The 18,498-nt window shown below is 47.2% G+C and overlaps 2 protein-coding genes across 4 annotated transcripts; both read right to left on the bottom strand.

Moving 5' to 3' along the window:
- Positions 1–758: 758 nt before the first annotated feature.
- Positions 759–9,491, bottom strand: LOC310837581 (zinc finger protein 500-like). 2 transcript variants are annotated; one of them, XM_083724413.1, is made up of 4 exons: positions 9,152–9,491; positions 5,988–6,857; positions 4,187–4,319; positions 759–3,476 (listed from the first exon to the last, which is right to left on the bottom strand). In XM_083724413.1, the coding sequence occupies exons 2-4, from the start codon at positions 6,687–6,689 to the stop codon at positions 2,662–2,664; spliced, it is 1,650 nt and encodes a 549-aa protein (XP_083580539.1). In that variant the 5' UTR covers positions 6,690–6,857; positions 9,152–9,491; the 3' UTR covers positions 759–2,661. The 2 variants fall into 2 exon arrangements, with proteins under 2 accessions (XP_083580539.1, XP_083580540.1); XM_083724414.1 differs by having other exon boundaries at positions 4,193–4,319.
- A 2,637-nt stretch (positions 9,492–12,128) lies between these two features.
- On the bottom strand, positions 12,129–18,121 carry LOC310837540 (zinc finger protein with KRAB and SCAN domains 4-like). 2 transcript variants are annotated; one of them, XM_083724268.1, is made up of 4 exons: positions 17,979–18,121; positions 15,941–16,840; positions 14,578–14,728; positions 12,129–13,846 (listed from the first exon to the last, which is right to left on the bottom strand). In XM_083724268.1, exons 2-4 carry the CDS (start codon positions 16,664–16,666, stop codon positions 12,990–12,992), a joined length of 1,734 nt encoding a protein of 577 aa, XP_083580394.1. In that variant the 5' UTR covers positions 16,667–16,840; positions 17,979–18,121; the 3' UTR covers positions 12,129–12,989. The 2 variants fall into 2 exon arrangements, with proteins under 2 accessions (XP_083580394.1, XP_083580395.1); XM_083724269.1 differs by having other exon boundaries at positions 12,135–13,846; positions 14,599–14,728; positions 17,979–18,117.
- Between the last annotated feature and the right edge of the window lie 377 nt (positions 18,122–18,498).

Raw genomic sequence — 18,498 nt, 5'->3', positions numbered from 1 at the left:
GGGTGTAAGTCTTAAAATCACAGAATTGTAGAGTTGGAAGGGACCCTGAGGATCATCGAGTCAAACTTCCTGCAATGCAGGAATATGCAGCTGTCCCTGATGGGGATTGAACCTGCAACCTTGGCATTATCAGCACCTCGCTCTAACCTGCTGTAGAAACTAGCCTACTTTCCCCCCTACTTTTACCTCTGACCCCACTCACCCCTGGCATGCGACTTCCTGATAAATTTGCTCAGAAGGGAATTCAGCCCTTTGGCCGGAGAAAATCCCCGCCCTCTTGGGCTACAGCATCAACCAATCAGCAGAGGTCCACTGCCTTGGAATATGGGTGCTCCACTTTTCTGAAGCTTTTGTCTGCTTTGGACTCTTTCTGCCAATCAATTCCATTGCACGGTCCTGGAATCTAGGGCAGGGGTCAGCAAACTTTTTCAGCAGGGGCCGGTCCACTGTCCTTCAGACCTTGTGGAGGGCCGGACTATATTTTTGGGAAAAAATATGTATGAATTCCTATGCCCCACAAATAACCCAGAGATGCATTTTAAATAAAAGGACACATTCTACTCATGTAAAAACATGCTGATTCCCGGACCGTCCGCGCCGGATTTAGAAGGCGATTGGGCCTGATCTGGCCCCCAGGCCTTAGTTTGCCTACCCACGATCTAGGGCTTAGAAAGGGAATACTAGAAAACTGCAACGTGGAGCTTGCCCAGATATCGATTCCATAAAAACAGTTATGTTAATCCACCAATGCAAGAAAAACAAAGAGGCAAACAAATTTTATTGCAATGTGAGCAAACTTTTAAGAGTTAAGCTTCATAACACCAAGGTTTTTTTCCTTTCTTTGTTGTGCCCTTTCCCAATTAAGTAAAACGTTGCTCATTTTTAAAGCATCTTCCTGGGATTTTATTATTCCCTCCCCCACGTAACAGTGTCCCATTTTGCTTTTTTTTTGGTGCCCATTCCCTCCTTGCAGCCATTGGCTGAGCCGCTGTGAGGTCACAGAGGGGGACTGACCAGCTACAGAACGTTCGCAATAATCAAACTTCTGCTGAGATGATGAACAGTTGGGCTGTAAGAAAATTCTAGGGAACAGGAATGGTGTGGAGCTCTGGGGGGGAAGTGAGTTTTGGAGGCTGGGAAGTCAAAGCACAGAGGCCAGTCTAATCTGTTCAGTGTGTCAGTCTTCTTCAACCAGACACCTTCGAGATGTTTTGGACTACAGCTGGGGCTGATGAGAGATGGGACAGCATCAAGCTGGTGAATGTTGTGACGCATTAATCACATGGAACCCTCTCATGGTCTGCATAGGTTGTTCTTGTAATCATTTGGTACATATAACTACAATCGGAAAACACTGGATTCTAGAAGGTGGTTCTTTAAAAAACCCAAACCATTTCCCACTAACCTTTTGAAGCTGTGCTCTGGCTTTTAATTTTTTTTATATCAAAAATGAATATCAAAAAACAAATGATCTGCGCCAGTCGCACCATGGAGGCAACCTAGAGAGTAATTGTGTGGGGTGCCTAAAGATTCCAAGGGTGCCCTGCAACTAGCTTGCAGAAGAATACGTTGGTACCTTGGTTCCTGAAGGGCTTTGGTCCTGAACAAATCGGCTCCCAAACACCGCAAACCTGGTTTGCGAATGTTTTTCGGAAGCCGAACATCCAATGTGGCATCCGCTTGAATGCAGGAAGCTCCTGCAGCCAATTGGAAACTGTGCCTTGGTTTTCGAACGGTTTCAGTAGTCGAACGGACTTCCGGAATGGATTAAGTTCAAGAACCAAGGTACCACTGTATCCCCTACCCAGAGCCTTCTGATACTGAATCAAGACCCTCAGGGCCATAGACTAGGACTGTCAACCTTTGAAGCAGCCTCTTGGTGTGTCTTTAAGACACACTGTTCTGCAGCAAAGTCCACAGGACCACCAAGTTTAACTGGAGGGAATCTGCACACCTCCACCCACGTAAACCCTGGTCAGACCTGGGCTCCTCCAGACAACCGGTTTCTTCAGCATTCATTCCGACTTGCTTACACAGAGGTCAGACTATGTCTGGCCTTTACTGAGCAATGGTTCTGCAGAGGAATGCCCTACCTGGAGAGGCCGGGAATCGAACCTGAGGCCTGCATGTGAAAGCAGATGCTCTACCTCTCAGTTTCGGTCTATTAAAGACTAAGTGAGATCCCAGTCCCTCTAAATGAGAGCTGCTTCAACAAAGGACGCTGCCTCATTCTGTGGCAGAACACTGGTCCATCGAACTTAGCATTGTTGACGCTAATTGGAGATGTCAGAAATTGAACCCACCCTCTACCACTGAGATGCAGCCCTTCCCATATAGCCCGGAACACTTTCCATAGGATTGTAGAGTCAGAAGGGACCACATGGCTCATCTAGTCGAACCCCCGGCAATGCAGGAACCCTTTGCCCAAAAAGGAGCTCGAACCTACAACCTTGAGATTAAGAGTCTCACGCCACACAACCTGCCATTTCATGAGTTGCGAGTGATAGTTCTGTCCCAGCATCATTCAGTCACAGCATTTACAGAACTTTTTTTCAATCCTGTTTCTATCACAGCTGGGAATTCTAAGGGTTTCCTCCTTTCTTTCCTTTTTCCTGGACAAAGAATGTTTTCGAGCTCTGCACTGAGCTTCCTGCCCAACTCCTAAGCTTCCACGGGGCTCCCCTCTTGCCCAGATTCGCTAAGGTTTAGGAAAATCAGATACCCCAAGGTGGCTTTCCCTACACTGTTGATTTTTATGTGGCTCTTCCTGTGCGAGGTGAGGCCTGCCCTCTGGCTGAAGCGCTTCCCGCACTCGGCGCACTTGTAGGGCTTCTCCCCCGTGTGGATCCTCACGTGGGTCATAAGGTTACCCTTCTGGCTGAATGTTTTCCCGCAGTCCGAGCACTTATATGGGTTCTCCCCCGAGTGGATTCTCTTGTGAGCAATGAGGTTCCACTTCCGGTTGAAGCTCCTCCCGCAGTCTGAGCATTTGTAGGGGGTCTCCCCTCGGTGGATTCTCCGGTGCCCCGCCAGGTACCGCTTTTGGTTGAAACTCTTCCCACACTCGGAGCATTTATATCGCCTGTCCCCCGCGTGGCTCCTCTCGTGTGGGACGAGGAGGCCTGGGCTCGGAGGAAAGGCCGAGGACTTGAATGGTTTCTCATCCCCGGCGACCGCTTCCCGCTTAAGGGTGCCTTGGCTCGGCCGGAAGCTTCCATTGGTGTCGCTGTGCAGTTTCGCCTCCACACAATCCTGGGCTTTGGGTTCCTTCCTGCGGAAGCCGCCTTCCCAACAGGCTACAGCTCCACCCGTTCTACTTTCGGGGTCCCGCTTGCCTGCCCACGCCTTCTGACCCAACAACACAGTTCCCTCCTCGTAATTCTGGAAGACCAAGCCGATTCTCATTGATGCATCGTGCGGCTCCACCTGGTCGGAGCCTTCCTGGTGATGAAGGTTATCTCCCACCTGCTCGTCGGCTGTGGAGATAAGAAGAGCTTATTATACAGAGGCAAAATGCTCAGGACTGCAATACCGCAAGGACCACCTCTTCCCATATGAACCGTCCCGGAGCCTGTGATCATCAATTGAGGCCCTTATTTGTGTGCCTCCTCCACGAGAGGTCCGGAGGGTGGCAACATGAGAAGGGGCCTTCTCTGTGGTGGCTCCCTATTTGTGGTGTGCTCTCCCTAGGGAGGTTCACCTGGTGCCTTCATTATGCATATTTAGGCACCAGGTAAAAATGTTCCTCTTCAGCCAGGACTTTGGCTGATTGACATCCGATGCCCTTTTAAATATGTTGTGGGAGCGGGGATTACATACCTACCTAGACCAGCTCAAAAAGCACAACTGGGACAGCTTTCACAAGAATAAAAAACACATTTAAAACATTATACAACAACAGGCTAAAGATTAAAATCTGAGGTAAACACAGGGATTATTGGATTGTTTTTGTTGTTCTTTTTATTATGTATTTTGTGTTTGTTATATTGTAATTTTACGTTGTGAACCGCCCTAAAATCTACAGATTAAGGGATGTCTAATAATAATAATAATAATACACTTCTTTTGCCACTGGCACCACCCAACCCTGGCATGCGGGTCTCAGGAGGCTGCCCAGGAGAGAGTTCAAACCCCCAGGCTGGAAACATTTCCCCACCCCCTGATCAAACAGACCCTCCGTGTTCACCATTACTGAGTTGTTTTTCCTCCCTGCTCTGATCCTGCTTGGCTATTCTGCAGAGCTGCCTGTTCCAAGTGTCGGACAGGATCTGGTCCACTTCAGAGGAATTCACAGCCACCTCCGCAAAAGGTGCTGGCAGCTGAAAGAAAGCGGGGAGGTGGGTGGACAGACATTAAGAACATACATAAAAACCTAAGAACGCAGCTAGATACCAGGTCAGTGGCCCATCTAAGCCCAGCATCCTGTTCTCACAGTGGCTCACTAGATGCCTGTGGGAAACCAGCAAGCAGGATTCAAACACAAGAGCCCTCTGCCTCTCCTACTTACAACCGGCGGTATGTGAATACAGTGGTACCTCAGGTTAAGTACTTAATTCGTTCCAGAGATCCATTCTTAACTTGAAACTGTTCTTAACCTGAAGCACCACTTTAGCTAATGGGGCCTTCCGCTGCCGCTGCGCAAACAGCGGAGTCTGTAACCTGAAGCATCTGTAACCCGAGGTACCACTGTAATGGCTGTGGTGGTGAAGGCGCCACACGTAAAATCGTTGCTTTCCCAAATGTGGCCTCAACAGTGTCCGCGGTCTACCAGTGCAGCTGAAGGAGCAATGGTGTAACAGTTCTAAATATCACTTAATTATTACAGTGGTACCTCAGGTTACATACACTTCAGGTTACATACGCTTCAGGTTACAGACTCCGCTAACCCAGAAATAGTACCTCGGGTTAAAAACTTTGCTTCAGGATGAGAACAGAAATCTCACAGCAGCAGCGCAGCAGCAGCAGGAGGCCCCATTAGCTAAAGTGGTGCTTCAGGTTAAGAACAGTTTCAGGTTAAGAACGGACCTCCAGAACGAATTAAGTTCTTAACCCGAGGTAGCACTGTATTTGCCTGCCCACCCCCCCCCACCTGGTGGCCATCAGGCTGTTAATAAATGAGATGGGGAACCAGATGATGATGTTAACCCACATTTTGCCTGTTATGTGTGAGTGTAATAATAGTAATAATGGCAACACTAGAAAAGGGCCTTTTCTGTGGTGGCTCCCCGCTTGTGGAAATCTCTCCCCAGGGAGGCTCGCCTGGTGCCTTCCTTACATATCTTTAGGTGGCAGCAAGGGTGCCAACTTGAATAAAATATTGGAGGGGGGTGCCAGGTAAGCCCTGCTCCACATAATTAATCACAAGACATCACACACACACACACCATTTGAATGGCAATGTCCATCAACTTTGGGGGGGGGCAGACCCCTGAAATATTTCATGGGGGGGGGCAAAAAGACCTTGGCTCCTAGAAGTTGGCTCCTATGGGCACCAGACAAAAACATTTATCTCTCACCAGGCCTTTCACTTTTAACTATCTATGGCCTTTATGCATGGGAGGGATGTTTCGTTGTATTGCTTAAAATGCTGTAAGCTGCTTTTGAATTTCTACGGCAAAAAAAGCAACCGATAAATTTAATAAATAAATAAAGATACAGTGGTACCTCAGGTTAAGTACTTAATTCGTTCCGGAGGTCCGTTCTTAACCTGAAACTGTTATTAACCTGAAGCACCACTTTAGCTAATGGGGCCTCCTGCTGCTGCCACGCCGCCGGAGCACGATTTTTGTTCTCATCCTGAAGCAAAGTTCTTAACCTGAAGCACTATTTCTGGCTTAGCGGAGTCTGTAACCTGAAGCGTATGTAACCTGAAGCGTATGTAACCTGAGGTACCACTGTAAACAAAATCAAACCACACACAAAGTGGGTTGCCTCCAAACCCAACCCACACTCCCTCTTGCGATCTGCCCGCCATCGAGGCCTCTCACCTGCTGCCCGCATCTTTTGCTGTTTTGCTGCCCCATCAGGAAGCCTTCTGCCAGGGCCAGTGCCTGGGCGCAGCTCTCTGGCTCGCTCTCGCGTACCCAGCTCTGCATCTCCAGGGGCAGGATGATCAGGAACTGCTCCAGGATCAGCAGCTCCAGGATCTGCTCCTTGGTGTGCCTCTCTGGTTTCAGCCACTGGCAGCACAGCTCCCGGAGCCTTTGGCAAACCTCGCGGGGCCCTTTGGCCTCCTGGTAGCAGAAGTGGCGGAAGCGCTGGCGTCGTGTCTCCGGCCGCAGGGCCCCCTCGCTCGCAGCCTCCTCCTTCACCTTCACAAAGGAGTCCAGACTTCGGTAGACCTTCTGGGCTTCCCCACCGAGGCCTGGCACAGCCTGGGTCACCCATCCACCCTTCGGCCACTGCGCGGCATTGGTGACCCCTTGGAATGAGGCCTGGATCTCCTTGGCCTCCTCCCCAGAGACGGGATGAGGCTGCGATCTGGAGTCTGGGGCCTGCACGCTCTGCAAGAACTGCTGCCACTGGGTCTCCCAGTGTTGCTGCTGCAGCCCCTCCTCTGGCTCCCGCTTAATCTGTGGTGGGAGATCCTTGCTCACTAAGGTCCCGATGCTCCCCACATGTGGGACTCTCTTTCCTTCCCCCCGCATCCCCTGCCACAATTTGGAGCCAGCCGTGTCCTGCTCCTCCATTTTCAGAGGTTAGCTGCGTCCCCCTGCTTCTCTTTCCAACTATTCCAGTCTCCCGCTTCCAACGCGGGACAGCCTCCGATGTCTTAACCCTCTAGAGTTAAGGGGCTTCTCTTGGAGTCACAATCAAAGGTCTCCCGTCCGGTTCTCAGGTGAGAATATGTGCTTGTCCTAAACAGGAAGAGAGACAAAGGCAGGGAGTGTGAGAGAGAGGGAGAATAAGAATGGTAAATAGTGAGCCCCAGGGGGCAGTGAGAGCTGCAGAGCAAAAGAACATAAGAAGTGGATTTGTAAAGACTTTGTTTTTCTGGCTAAAGTGTTTGTAAAAGCTGAAAATCAAAAATTAAAATTAAAAAAGGAAGAAGGGTCCTGCTCTGGTTTACAACGCATTAAAACACCAAATAAACCAATCCAGAGCAGGCATAGGCAAACTCCGGCCCTCCAGATGTTTGGGACTACAATTCCCATCATCCCTGACCGCTGATTCTGTTAGCTAGGGGTGATGGGAACGGTAGTCCCAAACATCTGGAGGGCTGGAGTTTGCCTATGCCTGATCCAGAGTAAAACAAATTCAAGCTTCAAGGAAAGTATTTCAGATCCTTCTCTAAATGACATTCTGTTCTGCCCATATTTATTTACCAACTTAATTTATAGATCTGCCCCATTGCAGAAGTTCTCCAGGAAGCCAGGATGTTGTTGTGGTTAGAGCAGTGTTTCCCAAACTTAGGTTTCCAGCTTCTTTTGAACTACAGTTCCCATCATCCCTGACCACTGGTCTTGCCAGCTAGGGATGATGGGAGTTGTAGTCCAAAAACAGCCACCAAAATTTGGGAGATGTTGGGTTTAGAGTGTCAGAAAAGGACCTGGGAGATCAGCGTTTGAATCCCCACTCAGTTATGAAGTTCACTGGGTGACCTTGGGTCAGTCGCAGCCTCTTTACGTACCTCACAGGGTCGTTGTGAGGATCAACTGAGGGGGCGGGTGAACCATGTACTCCTTGTATAAAAAGGCAGGATATAAATGCAATAAACAAGCTCTTCTGCTTAAGAAAGCTGGGGGGGGGGGCACCAAGATGGAGATGTCAGTCGCCAGCCTGACATCCAGAGATCTCCACATGGTCATGACTGGACCTACGCCAGTAGCAAACGGCGCCGGGCAGCTGGCTAATTTCTAACACTGCTCACAATGCCTGCAGGTTTCAAGCAAGACCCTCTCCTCCATGAATTTGTCTAATCCTCTGTTGAAGCCCTCCAAGCGTCATTGCCTCCTAGACTCCAGCTCCCTATCCCACTGGTTTTCAAGGGGGGCAAAATCTCGCCTTTGCAGGTTTCCACCATCAAAAAAAGGTGATGGGCCCATCACCTCCTGGCAAATAGAAGGGGAAGAAATGTTGGCAGTGATAAATTTTACTTGCTTGGGTTCCATTATCACTGCAGACGGTGACAGCAGTCACGATATTAAAAGACGCCTGCTTCTTGGGAGAAAAGCAATGACAAACCTAGACAGCATCTTAAAAAGCAGAGACATCACCTTGCCAACAAAGGTCTGTATAGTTTAAGCTATGGTTTTCCCAGTAGTGATGTATGGAAGTGAGAACTGGACCATAAAGAAGGCTGATCACCTGGATGCTTTTGAATTACGGTGCTGGAGGATCCAGTTACAGATAGGTAGCCGTGTTGGTCTGCCATAGTCAAAACAAAAAATTCCTTCCAGTAGCACCTTAAAGACCAACTAAGTTAGTTTTAGGTATGAGCTTTCGTGTGCATGCACACTTCTTCAGATGTATCTGAAGAAGTGTGCATGCACACGAAAGCTCATACCTAGAACTAACTTAGTTGGTGCTGGAGGAGACTCTTGAGAGTCCCATGGACGGCAAGAAGATCAAACCTCTCCATTCTGAAGAAAATCAGCCCTGAGTGCTCACTGAAAGGACAGATCGTGAAGCTGAGGCTCCAATACTTTGGCCACCTCATGAGAAGAGAAGAAGACTCCCTGGAAAAGACCCTGATGATGGGAAAGATGGAGGGTAGAAGGAGAAGGGGACGACAGAGGACGAGATGGTTGGACAGTGTTCTCAAAACTACAAACATGAGTCTGACCAAACTGCGGGAGGCAGTGGAAGACAGGAGTGCCTGCCATGCTCTGGTCCAGGGGGTCACGAAGAGTCGGACACGACTAAACGACTAAACATCAACAACCCCCTTTACTGGCAAGAAGCCACAGATTTGGAGGTCAGACCCAAGCGAAATTGAAGTGTCAGGGTTTTGTGTTCCTCTCCCCTCCACCCCATATTGTTGCAACTCTCAGCAGGCTGTTCTCCTCTCCCCCCCCTCCCCTTGCAAAAGTGGTTTTGCCCTTTGGCAGCCCAGGGTTTCCTTTGCAGCAGCTGCTGCTGTTCCTTTGTGCCCCCCTGGAAATTATTTCTCAGCTTTCAGTGTCCACCGCCCCCCACTTTTTGCACTCACCGCTCCTTGGCTGGCTTAGCAAAGCTCTCTGCACTGTGCATGGTCCATGAATAAGGGCAGTTCTGATCCAGACTCACTCTCAGCAGCCTGAGAAATATATACTTATATTTTATTTCATTTTTTTAAAAAGCCAGTTTCCCACCAGGGCTCTCTTAGAAAGTGGGGGGGGGGTTGGGGGGGAGGAAGTGGCTTCGCAATTCCTGATACTTCCCTTCTGACATTGCCAGGCGCTGCTAGGAATCGTGGTTGCACTCGGTAGATTTAACCTTTTCCCAACAGGCCTGGGCTGCTTTTCTGTGAGCTTTCTCGGGCAAGAACAGGGCTTGGGAATCCTGCGGGTCGTCAGATGTTTCCCGGACTACAGCTCCCAGAATTCCTGGCCATTGGTCCACGCCTGCTGGGGGATGATGGGAATCGTAGTCCATTAACACCTGGAGGACCACTGGAAAGAGCTGTTCTTGAGCATCTATCACTCCCTACATCTGTATGGGATTCGAAATTGTTTTTGGAGATGAAAGCGTTTTTTATGTATATATTTTTAATCATTGTAATGGTTTGAATATAAAATTGTGTCATTGTTTTTATTGCTGATGCTTATTATTATTATTATTTAAATTTCCCAACTTCATTTGGATGAATTTAAACCTGCTGCCACCCTGTAAAAGGAGTGTGTCCAAACTCCTGAGAAGACTATTCTGACAGAGCTACAGTTCTCAAGGTTTCCTGTGAAGAGATATTGACTGTTACACCACTCTGAGAGTTGTAGCTCTGTGATGAGACTAGGACATCTCCTGACAATTCCCAGCACCCGTAACAACTACAGCTCCCAGGATTATTGGGGGGGGGGGGAGATATGGCTGTTCCAAGTGATATCACAGTGCTTTAAACGTATGGTGTGAATGTGGCCTGTATCTTCTCTGCTACCCAACATCTTAAATCATGACTCAAGTCATCAACTTTGCCTTCCCAAAATGAGAGCACTTAGACACCGCGTTTCCTTCTGTGTGGGATCATTCTTGTGGGGTGAGGCTCTGGCTTTGCTGAATCCATTCTCTTCTTCCTATGCCCCCATGCTGCCTGAGTTTGGGCGGGTGGTTGGGAAAGACGGGATCTTTTTGAGCGTGGCACCATTCGCTGTGGAATGCCCTCCCAAGAGAAACAGATGTAGCTGTGCCACTGCTCACTGTCCATCACACAGGCTTTTTCAGAACATTTGGGGGATGGTCGATAGCATTCACTGCTTTTGCTCACTGATATGGACTGATGCATAGTTATTTCTGTAAGATTAGTTTCTTTTAAAAGCTTTAATTGTTGACAATTTCTTCTTTTAGTTGCCTTGATTCCCACACTCCCCACCCGCAAGGAAAGGCATTTCTTGATATATCCTAAATATATAAAATAAATTTTACTGACGCTTTCAAGGCACAAGCTGCACAACCAGTGTTATAACCTTTTTCCAGTCCTGTGTGAATTTTTTTTTTTGGGGGGGGGGAGAATTTTTATTTAATTTAACAAATTCATTCACATTCAAAATCACAGATAATAAAAAATACACAAGATTCTTCCGAATCTCAGGACCTCCCCACTCCCCTCTGTGGGTTCTTTAGTTAACTTTTTCAACTGCATACTATAAGTCCTCCTAATTTTCACCTCTCCATTGTATCCAAAGTCTATTTAACATTACAAGAGATGTTTAAGACCTGCCAAAGTGTTCAAGTGTTTACAGTGGTCTGTTAATTATAGTATAATCTTCCCCCATTCTTTGTTGAAGTTTCGATCTTCCTGGTTTCTTATTTTTCCCGTCGTTTTTGCCATCTCTGCATAAGCCAGTATTTTGCTCTGCCAGTCCACTCCGGTAGGGACCTTGCTTTCTTTCCAACCTTGGACAAGCAGCATTCTTGCAGCTGTTGTAGCATACATAAACAGTGTTTATGTATTGCACCTACAATTGCACCTACAATTCCTAACAAAAAGGCTTCTGGTTTTTTTAACAGAGTTCTGGTTTAAGGTATTGGTTTTAACCTTTAAAGCCCTATACGGCCTAGGACCCTCGTACCTACGGGACCGCCTCTCCTGGTATGCCCCACAGAGAAACTTACGGTCTTAAAATAAAAACATCTTGAAGGTCCCAGGCCACAGAGAAGTTAGGCTGGCCTCAACTAGAGCCAGGGCTTTTTCGGCTGTGGCTCCGATCTGGTGGAACACTCTGTCACAAGAGACTAGGGCCCTGCGGGACTTGACATCTTTCCGCAGGGCCTGCAAGACAGAGCTGTTCTGCCTGGCCTTTGGCCAGGGCACAGCCTGACTCCCTCCCTCGGCAATCTTCGCGGAGCTCTGGCCCAATGGTTGCCAGTGGCTTGATTTGAATTAATTTTATAATGAATGATTTTAGAGTGTTGTTTGTGCTGTACTTTTGTACTGTTTTATTGTTGTTAGCCGCCCTGAGCCCGGCTTCGGCTGGGGAGGGCGGGATATAAATAAAATTTATTATTATTATTATTATTATTATTATTATTATTATTATTATTATTAACAAACATTATTTAAAACATTTTCTCAGGTCGTTGTATATCATTTCCCAGAATTCCTTTATTACTTTACAATTCCACCACATACGGTAAAAGGTACTATCCTTTTCTTTACATTTCTAGCAAATATTTGAGCTTGTCCTATACATTGTTGCTAATTTAAAGGTAAAGGGACCCCAACCATTAGGTCCAGTCGTGACTGACTCTGGGGTTGCGGCGCTCATCTTGCTTTATTGGCCAAGGGAGCCGGTGTACAGCTTCCAGGTCATGTGGCCAGCATGACTAAGCCGCTTCTGGCGAACCAGAGCAGCACACAGAAACGCTGTTTACCTTCCCGCCGGAGCGGTACCTATTTATCTACTTGCACTTTGATGTGCTTTCGAACTGCTAGGTTGGCAGGAGCAGGGACCGAGCAACGGGAGCTCACCCTGTCGCGGGGATTCGAACCACCAACCTTTTGATCGGCAAGTCTTATGTTCTGTGGTTTAACCCACAGGGCCACCCGCGTCCCTAATTTTGCTAATTTACTCGGCGTTAAATACCAATGGTACATTATTTTCATATAGTTTCCTTTTAATGTATAACACACTGTAAATTACAAATCCTCTCTACGTAGTTTTTCCCATGCTGAAAGCTGTATGTTGTATCCAAAATCCCTTGCCCATTGTATCATAACCAGTTTAACTTCCTCATCTTTAATAAACCATTCCAATAATAATTTATACATTTTAGAGAGTAATTTCACATTATTCCCCAACCATTCTCTCTCAGACCTCGATATTTCATTAGAAAATCCTTCTTTTATCTGTTTTCAAAACATCTCTTTAACTGGTGATACTGTAACCAATCCGTTAAAAGATCTCTTATATCCTCATTTTTTTCAATTTCAACTGGTGCTCTTCTTCTACTAATAATCCCTTATGTTGCCCAACCCTTTCTCATATTCATTTTTTTCACATAAATTGCTTCTAGTGGGGAGAGCCACCATGGTGTTCTCTGCTCCAAGAGATTTTTGTATTTCTCCCATATAACATATAGTGACTTTCTTACTAAGTGGTTCAGGAAATCTCTGTGTACTTTGACTTTTTCATACCATAAATATGAATGCAACCAAATCTATTATCGTGACCCTCCAAATCTAAAATATCTGTATTTTGTAGTGGTATCCATTCTCGGGGCCAGCAAAGGCAGGACACCTCATAATATAACCTTAAATCTGGCAGGGAAAAGCCGCCTCTATCCTTAGAATCTATTAATAATTTGTGTTTTATTCTTGGCTTCTTCCCCTGCCAGATAAATTTTTGAAATATCTACTGTACTGTGTGGATTTTCTCATGTGCACAAAGGTCTGTCTTCCGAACGAATGTTTTCCCACAGAGGGCGCACTTGTATGGCTTCTCCCTCATGTGTATTATCTCGTGTTTTACAAGTTTGGACTTTATAGGGAAGCTTTTCCCGCATTGCAGGCACTCATACGGCTTCTCCCCTCTGTGCTTCCTCACATGGTTGTTAAGGTAACGCTTTTTGTCGAAGCTCTTCCCGCAGTCTGAGCACTTGTACGGTGTCTCCAGTGTGTGCAGCCTGACGTGTTCCTGGAAAACTGAACAATTGTCAAAGTTTTTGCCGCAGTGAGAGCACGTGTACAGAGATTCTCCTGTGTGGATTCTCATGTGCTGCATAGAGCCTGAACTGCAACTGAAGTTTTTCCCACCGTTAGAGTAATTATATATGTTCCACAATCCTGTGTGGGTTCTCTCATGTGCAAGAAGGCCCTGCGTCTGAATGAAACTGTTTCCACAATAGAATGACAGGTATGGCTTCTCTCTGATGTGAATGCTCTGCTGTACCATAAGGTCTGAGCTCCGTTCAAAGTCTCTTCGACAGTCAGATGATGCTTTTTGTACCTCACTACACTCTATTATTTGTGAGTCAGCGGATTCTCTCTCCTCTCTGCTAACTTCTGCATAGAAAGTGGATTTTTCCACCAGACCACTCTCATAGCTTCTTTCTTCATCATTCAACAACCCTGGCTGATTCTCAAACATTATTCGCTTTTGATGGTCATGGAAATCCTCATCTCTTCCCAAACAGGCATTGCTTGATTCTCCTTGCACAGAACCTTCCTGGTGGAGGGTATTTGTCTCATCCTCCAATACCCGCTCATTACCTGTAGGAATAAAAAAATCCCAGAGAATCTTATCTGTTCTGCAGTGATTATTCCAAACAGAAAATCAACAGAGTTTAGTATCAGAGCTGTTGCAGGCAGAATATGTGAGAATATTCTCTTTCCCTCCTCATAATACGAGAATTAAAGTCTTCCACTGAAATTGTGTAGTCGTAGCTTCAGCACAGACAATAGAAAGCACTTCTAATTAAATTTTAAAACTACTAGACAAGGCAATGGGCTGCTGGCTTAGTTTATGAGAGTCTTCTGTTTTTTTTTAAGGATTAGAGAAATTCATGGCAAACAGGTCGGTCATGTTGTACTGGATCTCTCTAGTCAAATATTGTCCAGCTCTGAATATCAGATGCTAGAGTAAAAAAAACAAAACCCAGAAAATAGAGGGCTGAGGCCTATAAGCAGTGAGGGGGTTGAGTGACAAGGGAAGCGTCGTGGTGAGGGAAAAGTGTGGACAGGGGTGCCAACTTTAATAAAATATTGGGGGGGTCAGGTAAACCCCACCCCACATAATAGATGCAGTGCACTTACTCCATTTGAGGGGGGGGGACTCCTCTCAAATTCGCCTTAAGGGTGAAGTCAACCTGTCAGAAGTTGCAGCGCCTGCTGTGGCTGTTGGGACCAATGTGGGATAATGATAATAATGATGATGGCAGACAAGTGAATATTTGCCAGAGAGGGGGGAAAAGGAGTGAGAGGAGAAACCGCCTCATGAAAACCTGAGCATGGTGAATCCTTACTCGGCAATCTCGTCACTTCACTCTGCCTGTCCGTGGCTTCTCTGAAGACCTCCCCAGGCCAGGTGTCCCGTGGCAGAAGCTGGCCCGTCTCAGAAGGATCCGCAGCCATCACCGCAAAAGGCACAGGTACCTGAAACAGCAGTGAGGAAGATCATGAACGGAAGAGGCCATATGGCTTCTGCTAGCCTGAAGTTGGATAACAAGTACAGTGGTACCTTGGGTTAAGAACTTAATTTGTTCTGGAGGTCCGTTCTTAACCTGAAACTGTTCTTAACCTGAGGTACCACTTTAGCTAATGGGGCCTCCCACTGCTGCTGTGCTGCAATTTCTGTTCTCATCCTGAAGCAAAGTTCTTAACCCAAGGTACTATTTCTGAGTTAGCGGAGTCTGTAACCTGAAGCGTCTGTAACCCGAGGTACCACTGTAATGGTCCGAAGGAACCCGACATGACATACACTTTCTGGCCACCAAGATCTGGGCTAGAGCAAATCCCTCCAAATACATTAATTTCCATCGGTTACTTAGCACCCAGACACTTGAAATAACAAATGACCGTATTGGCTCAAATATAAGCCGCACCTGCAAATAAGCCGCATCTTTAAAATTCAGCGACTTAGAGGAGGCTTGGAAGCAGCGGATGGGATGCACCACATTGCCCCCAGGTTGCTCTTGGGGGGGGGAGCTGGGCCGCTTTGCCAGCAGCCTCTGCCCCTACCCCCTTCATTCCAACGGCTCAGGGGAGGCTTGGGAGCGGCGGGCGGGTGGGCAGGGTGCCATTGTCCTGAGCACCTGGGCTGCTTCGGGGGGGGGGGGGGGAACTGCGCCACTTTGCTGGGAGCGAAAGGTCGCAAATATAAGCCGCACTTGACTTTTCACGATCAGAATTTTGGGGGAAAGTGCTTATATTCGGGCCAATGAGTAACCGATAGAAATCCATTTCAGCACCATATCATAGACACCATACGCCAGCAGGTGAAAAACTGGATGTGTCCAGCAGTCTGGATACTTATCTCCCCCTCCCACCCCACAGGCGAAATTTGACAGGTAGGCGGGCCTGCCCACCTGTCAAGCTCTAACAACCAGGTGATCGTCATTTGCAAACACTCACCATTAGATGACCACAGGCCCAATGGAGTCCTGGAAGGTCTAAATCAGGCACCCCCAAACTCAGCCCTCCAGATGTTTTGGGACTACAATTCCCATCATCCCTGACCACTGGACCTGTTAGCTAGGGATGATGGGAGTTGTAGTCCCAAACCATCTGGAGGGCCGAGTTTGGGTCTAAATGAACCGGCCAGAGAGAGCTTCCCCACTGCTGCTGTACACCTTCAGAATTTCTCACCTTCTGTTCCGGACCCTCCATCGCGTCCTGCCCCAAGAGGAATCCCTCTGCCAGGGCCACCGCCTGGGCGCAGGTCTCCGGCTTTCGCTCCCTGACCCAGCTCTGCATGTCTCCCGGCAGGATGCTCAGGAGCTGCTCCAAGATCAGCAGCTCCAGAATCTCGTCCTTCGTGTGCCTCTCTATTTTCAGCCACTGGCCACAAAGCTCTCGGAGTCGGTCATAAACTCCTCTCGGACCCTCTGCCTCCCGATAGCGGAGTTGCCTGAAGTGCTGCCGCTGCTTCTCCCTCGCAATGGCCTCCCCTTCCAAAATGGCCGCCTTCACCTTCCTGTAGTCTCCCTTGTCCTGGGCACTGAGGCCGCTGAAGGCCTGCTCAGGCTCTCCGCTGAGAGCCGGCAGGAGGAGGGCCACCCACTTGTCCCGAGGCCACTGGCAAGCCGAGGCTACTTGCTCAAAGGAGGCCAGGAAGGCCTTAGCATCCTCCCATGGGGAGGGCTCCTCAGATATCTGTAGGTTCCTGCATCCTGAGTTGGAAGCCTGCAGCATCCTCAGAAACTCCTGCAACTGGGCTTCCCAGCGTTCCAGCGCCCCTTCTTCCGGCTCACGTTTTATATAATGGGAAGGTGTCCCAATAAGGAACTGCCCCGTGCCCCTTTGATGTGGGGCTTTTGCTACACCTTCCATTTCTTCCCATGCTTTGGAGCCTGTCACGTTCCGCATGTCCATTTTGAGAACCGGACTGCCCCTTCCTTCTTCTCCTCTCGCTTTCTCTCCCGTCTCTTGTCAAAAATGGAGGCAGTCCAAGACCCTCAAGGGGGTCTGCAAAATCAGTAGAAGTGGTTTATTTCTAAGCGACGGCCAGAAATTCTCAAGCCGAGCCAGCAAGGGAGGCTCCTCCTCCTAACAGCAAGAAACAAAAAATAAGTGAGAGGAAACAGTGCTGATTTTTTGCTTGTTACTTTGTCAATGTTGTCAATATTGTTTTATAGATTATGACTGCTGTAGTACTTTGTGAATCCTATAAGACTTTTGCTGCCATTGTGCTGTTTTCTTTGGGTGGTGGTGGTGTTAATAGTGTTGTAATTGTTTTATGGATTACCGGTATTTGTAATTCTTTTGCTGGTGGTTTGTTATTCATTCTATATGGCACGTATTTGTGATATTCTGTTGTGTTATTGTTACTTATCTATTCATGGGATAGCTCAGCATGAGACTCTTAAATCTCAGGGCTGTGGGTTCAAGCTCCACACTGGGCAAAAAGAAACCTGCATTGCAAGGGGTTGGGATAGATGACCTCGTGGTGTCTTCCCATCTGAAGACAGCCCTGTTTAGGGAAGCTTTTAATGTTTAATAGGTTATTGTATTTTAGTGTTTTGTTGGAAGCCGCCCAGAGTGGCTGGGGAAACCCAGCCAGATGGGCGGGGTATAAATAATAAATTATTATTACTATTATTACTATTATTACTATTATTATTATTATTATTATTATTATTATTATTATTATTATTCCAACTGATTTACTTGAATGAAAAGTGGCATAGAATTATAACAAATCAAATCAATTGAAGAGGAGGAGGAGGACCTGGCTATAGGACTGAAACTGACCTGAAAGTGGCCCAGGATTAGACAAATTCATGGAGGTAAAGGCTAGTGGTGGCTACAAGCTATGAGGACCATTCTCTGCCTCTGTACGCAGAGGCAAGAAATGCTGGGGAGAGTGGCTTATGAGCTCAGGTTCTGATCCAGAAGCGCTGCTTTAGTGTTCTGTAGAACCTCCAAGTCCAGAAGCAAGCTACCTTTGAGATCCTGATGAAAAACATCTTACCTTTAAAGGTGAACTGCCTTTTAGCTTACTCTGCCCACCTCCAGCTCAGAGTCCACATTCATTATTATTATTATTATTTGAAGCAGGGTTTCTCCTACTTTACGTGCAATTTTTTTTCCTTTTCTGCAGCACTCTGGAACTAATAATAATAATAGTAGTAGTAGTAATAATAATAATAATAATAATAATAATAATAATAATAATACAACTCACCTCTCCCTATAAGCTAAGCAGTGCACCACCAATCTGCCTGGGCAGCACCTGCTGCAGTTCCACAGTTCTCTGACAAAGAAGGAAGGAGGAGGAAATTTCAAAAGTCAGATTCCCACCAGGAAGAGGAGGGAAGAAAGGGCACCGGAAATGACATCACCCAGCACGTTTCTTCCATAACAAAGAAAAAGGATTCCTTCTTCCCTTCCTCGCCTCCCCCACAATTTCCTTTCTAGGGCTCAGACCAGAACTCGATAGGTTTAACCCATTGGGTGCATCTCTCAACTTAAAAAAAAAATGCCCCTCTGTGATTTGCTACAGAACTGGATTATGTTTTGCTATGAAGAGCTGTGCCCAGGGCTACATACAAACCATGCATTTAAGACACATTTAAAGCACAGTCAACACACCCACACCCAATCCTGGGAACTGTAGTTTACCCCTTCATGGAGCTACAATTCCCAGCACCCTTAGCAAACTACAGTTCCCATGATTCTTTGGGGGGTTGACCTAGGAAGCTGGG

The sequence above is a fragment of the Podarcis gaigeae genome (genome assembly GCF_964106915.1).
Source record: "Podarcis gaigeae genome assembly, chromosome: 2".
NCBI classification, from domain to species: domain Eukaryota; kingdom Metazoa; phylum Chordata; class Lepidosauria; order Squamata; family Lacertidae; genus Podarcis; species Podarcis gaigeae.
This window is presented reverse-complemented; position numbering and strand designations above follow the sequence as displayed.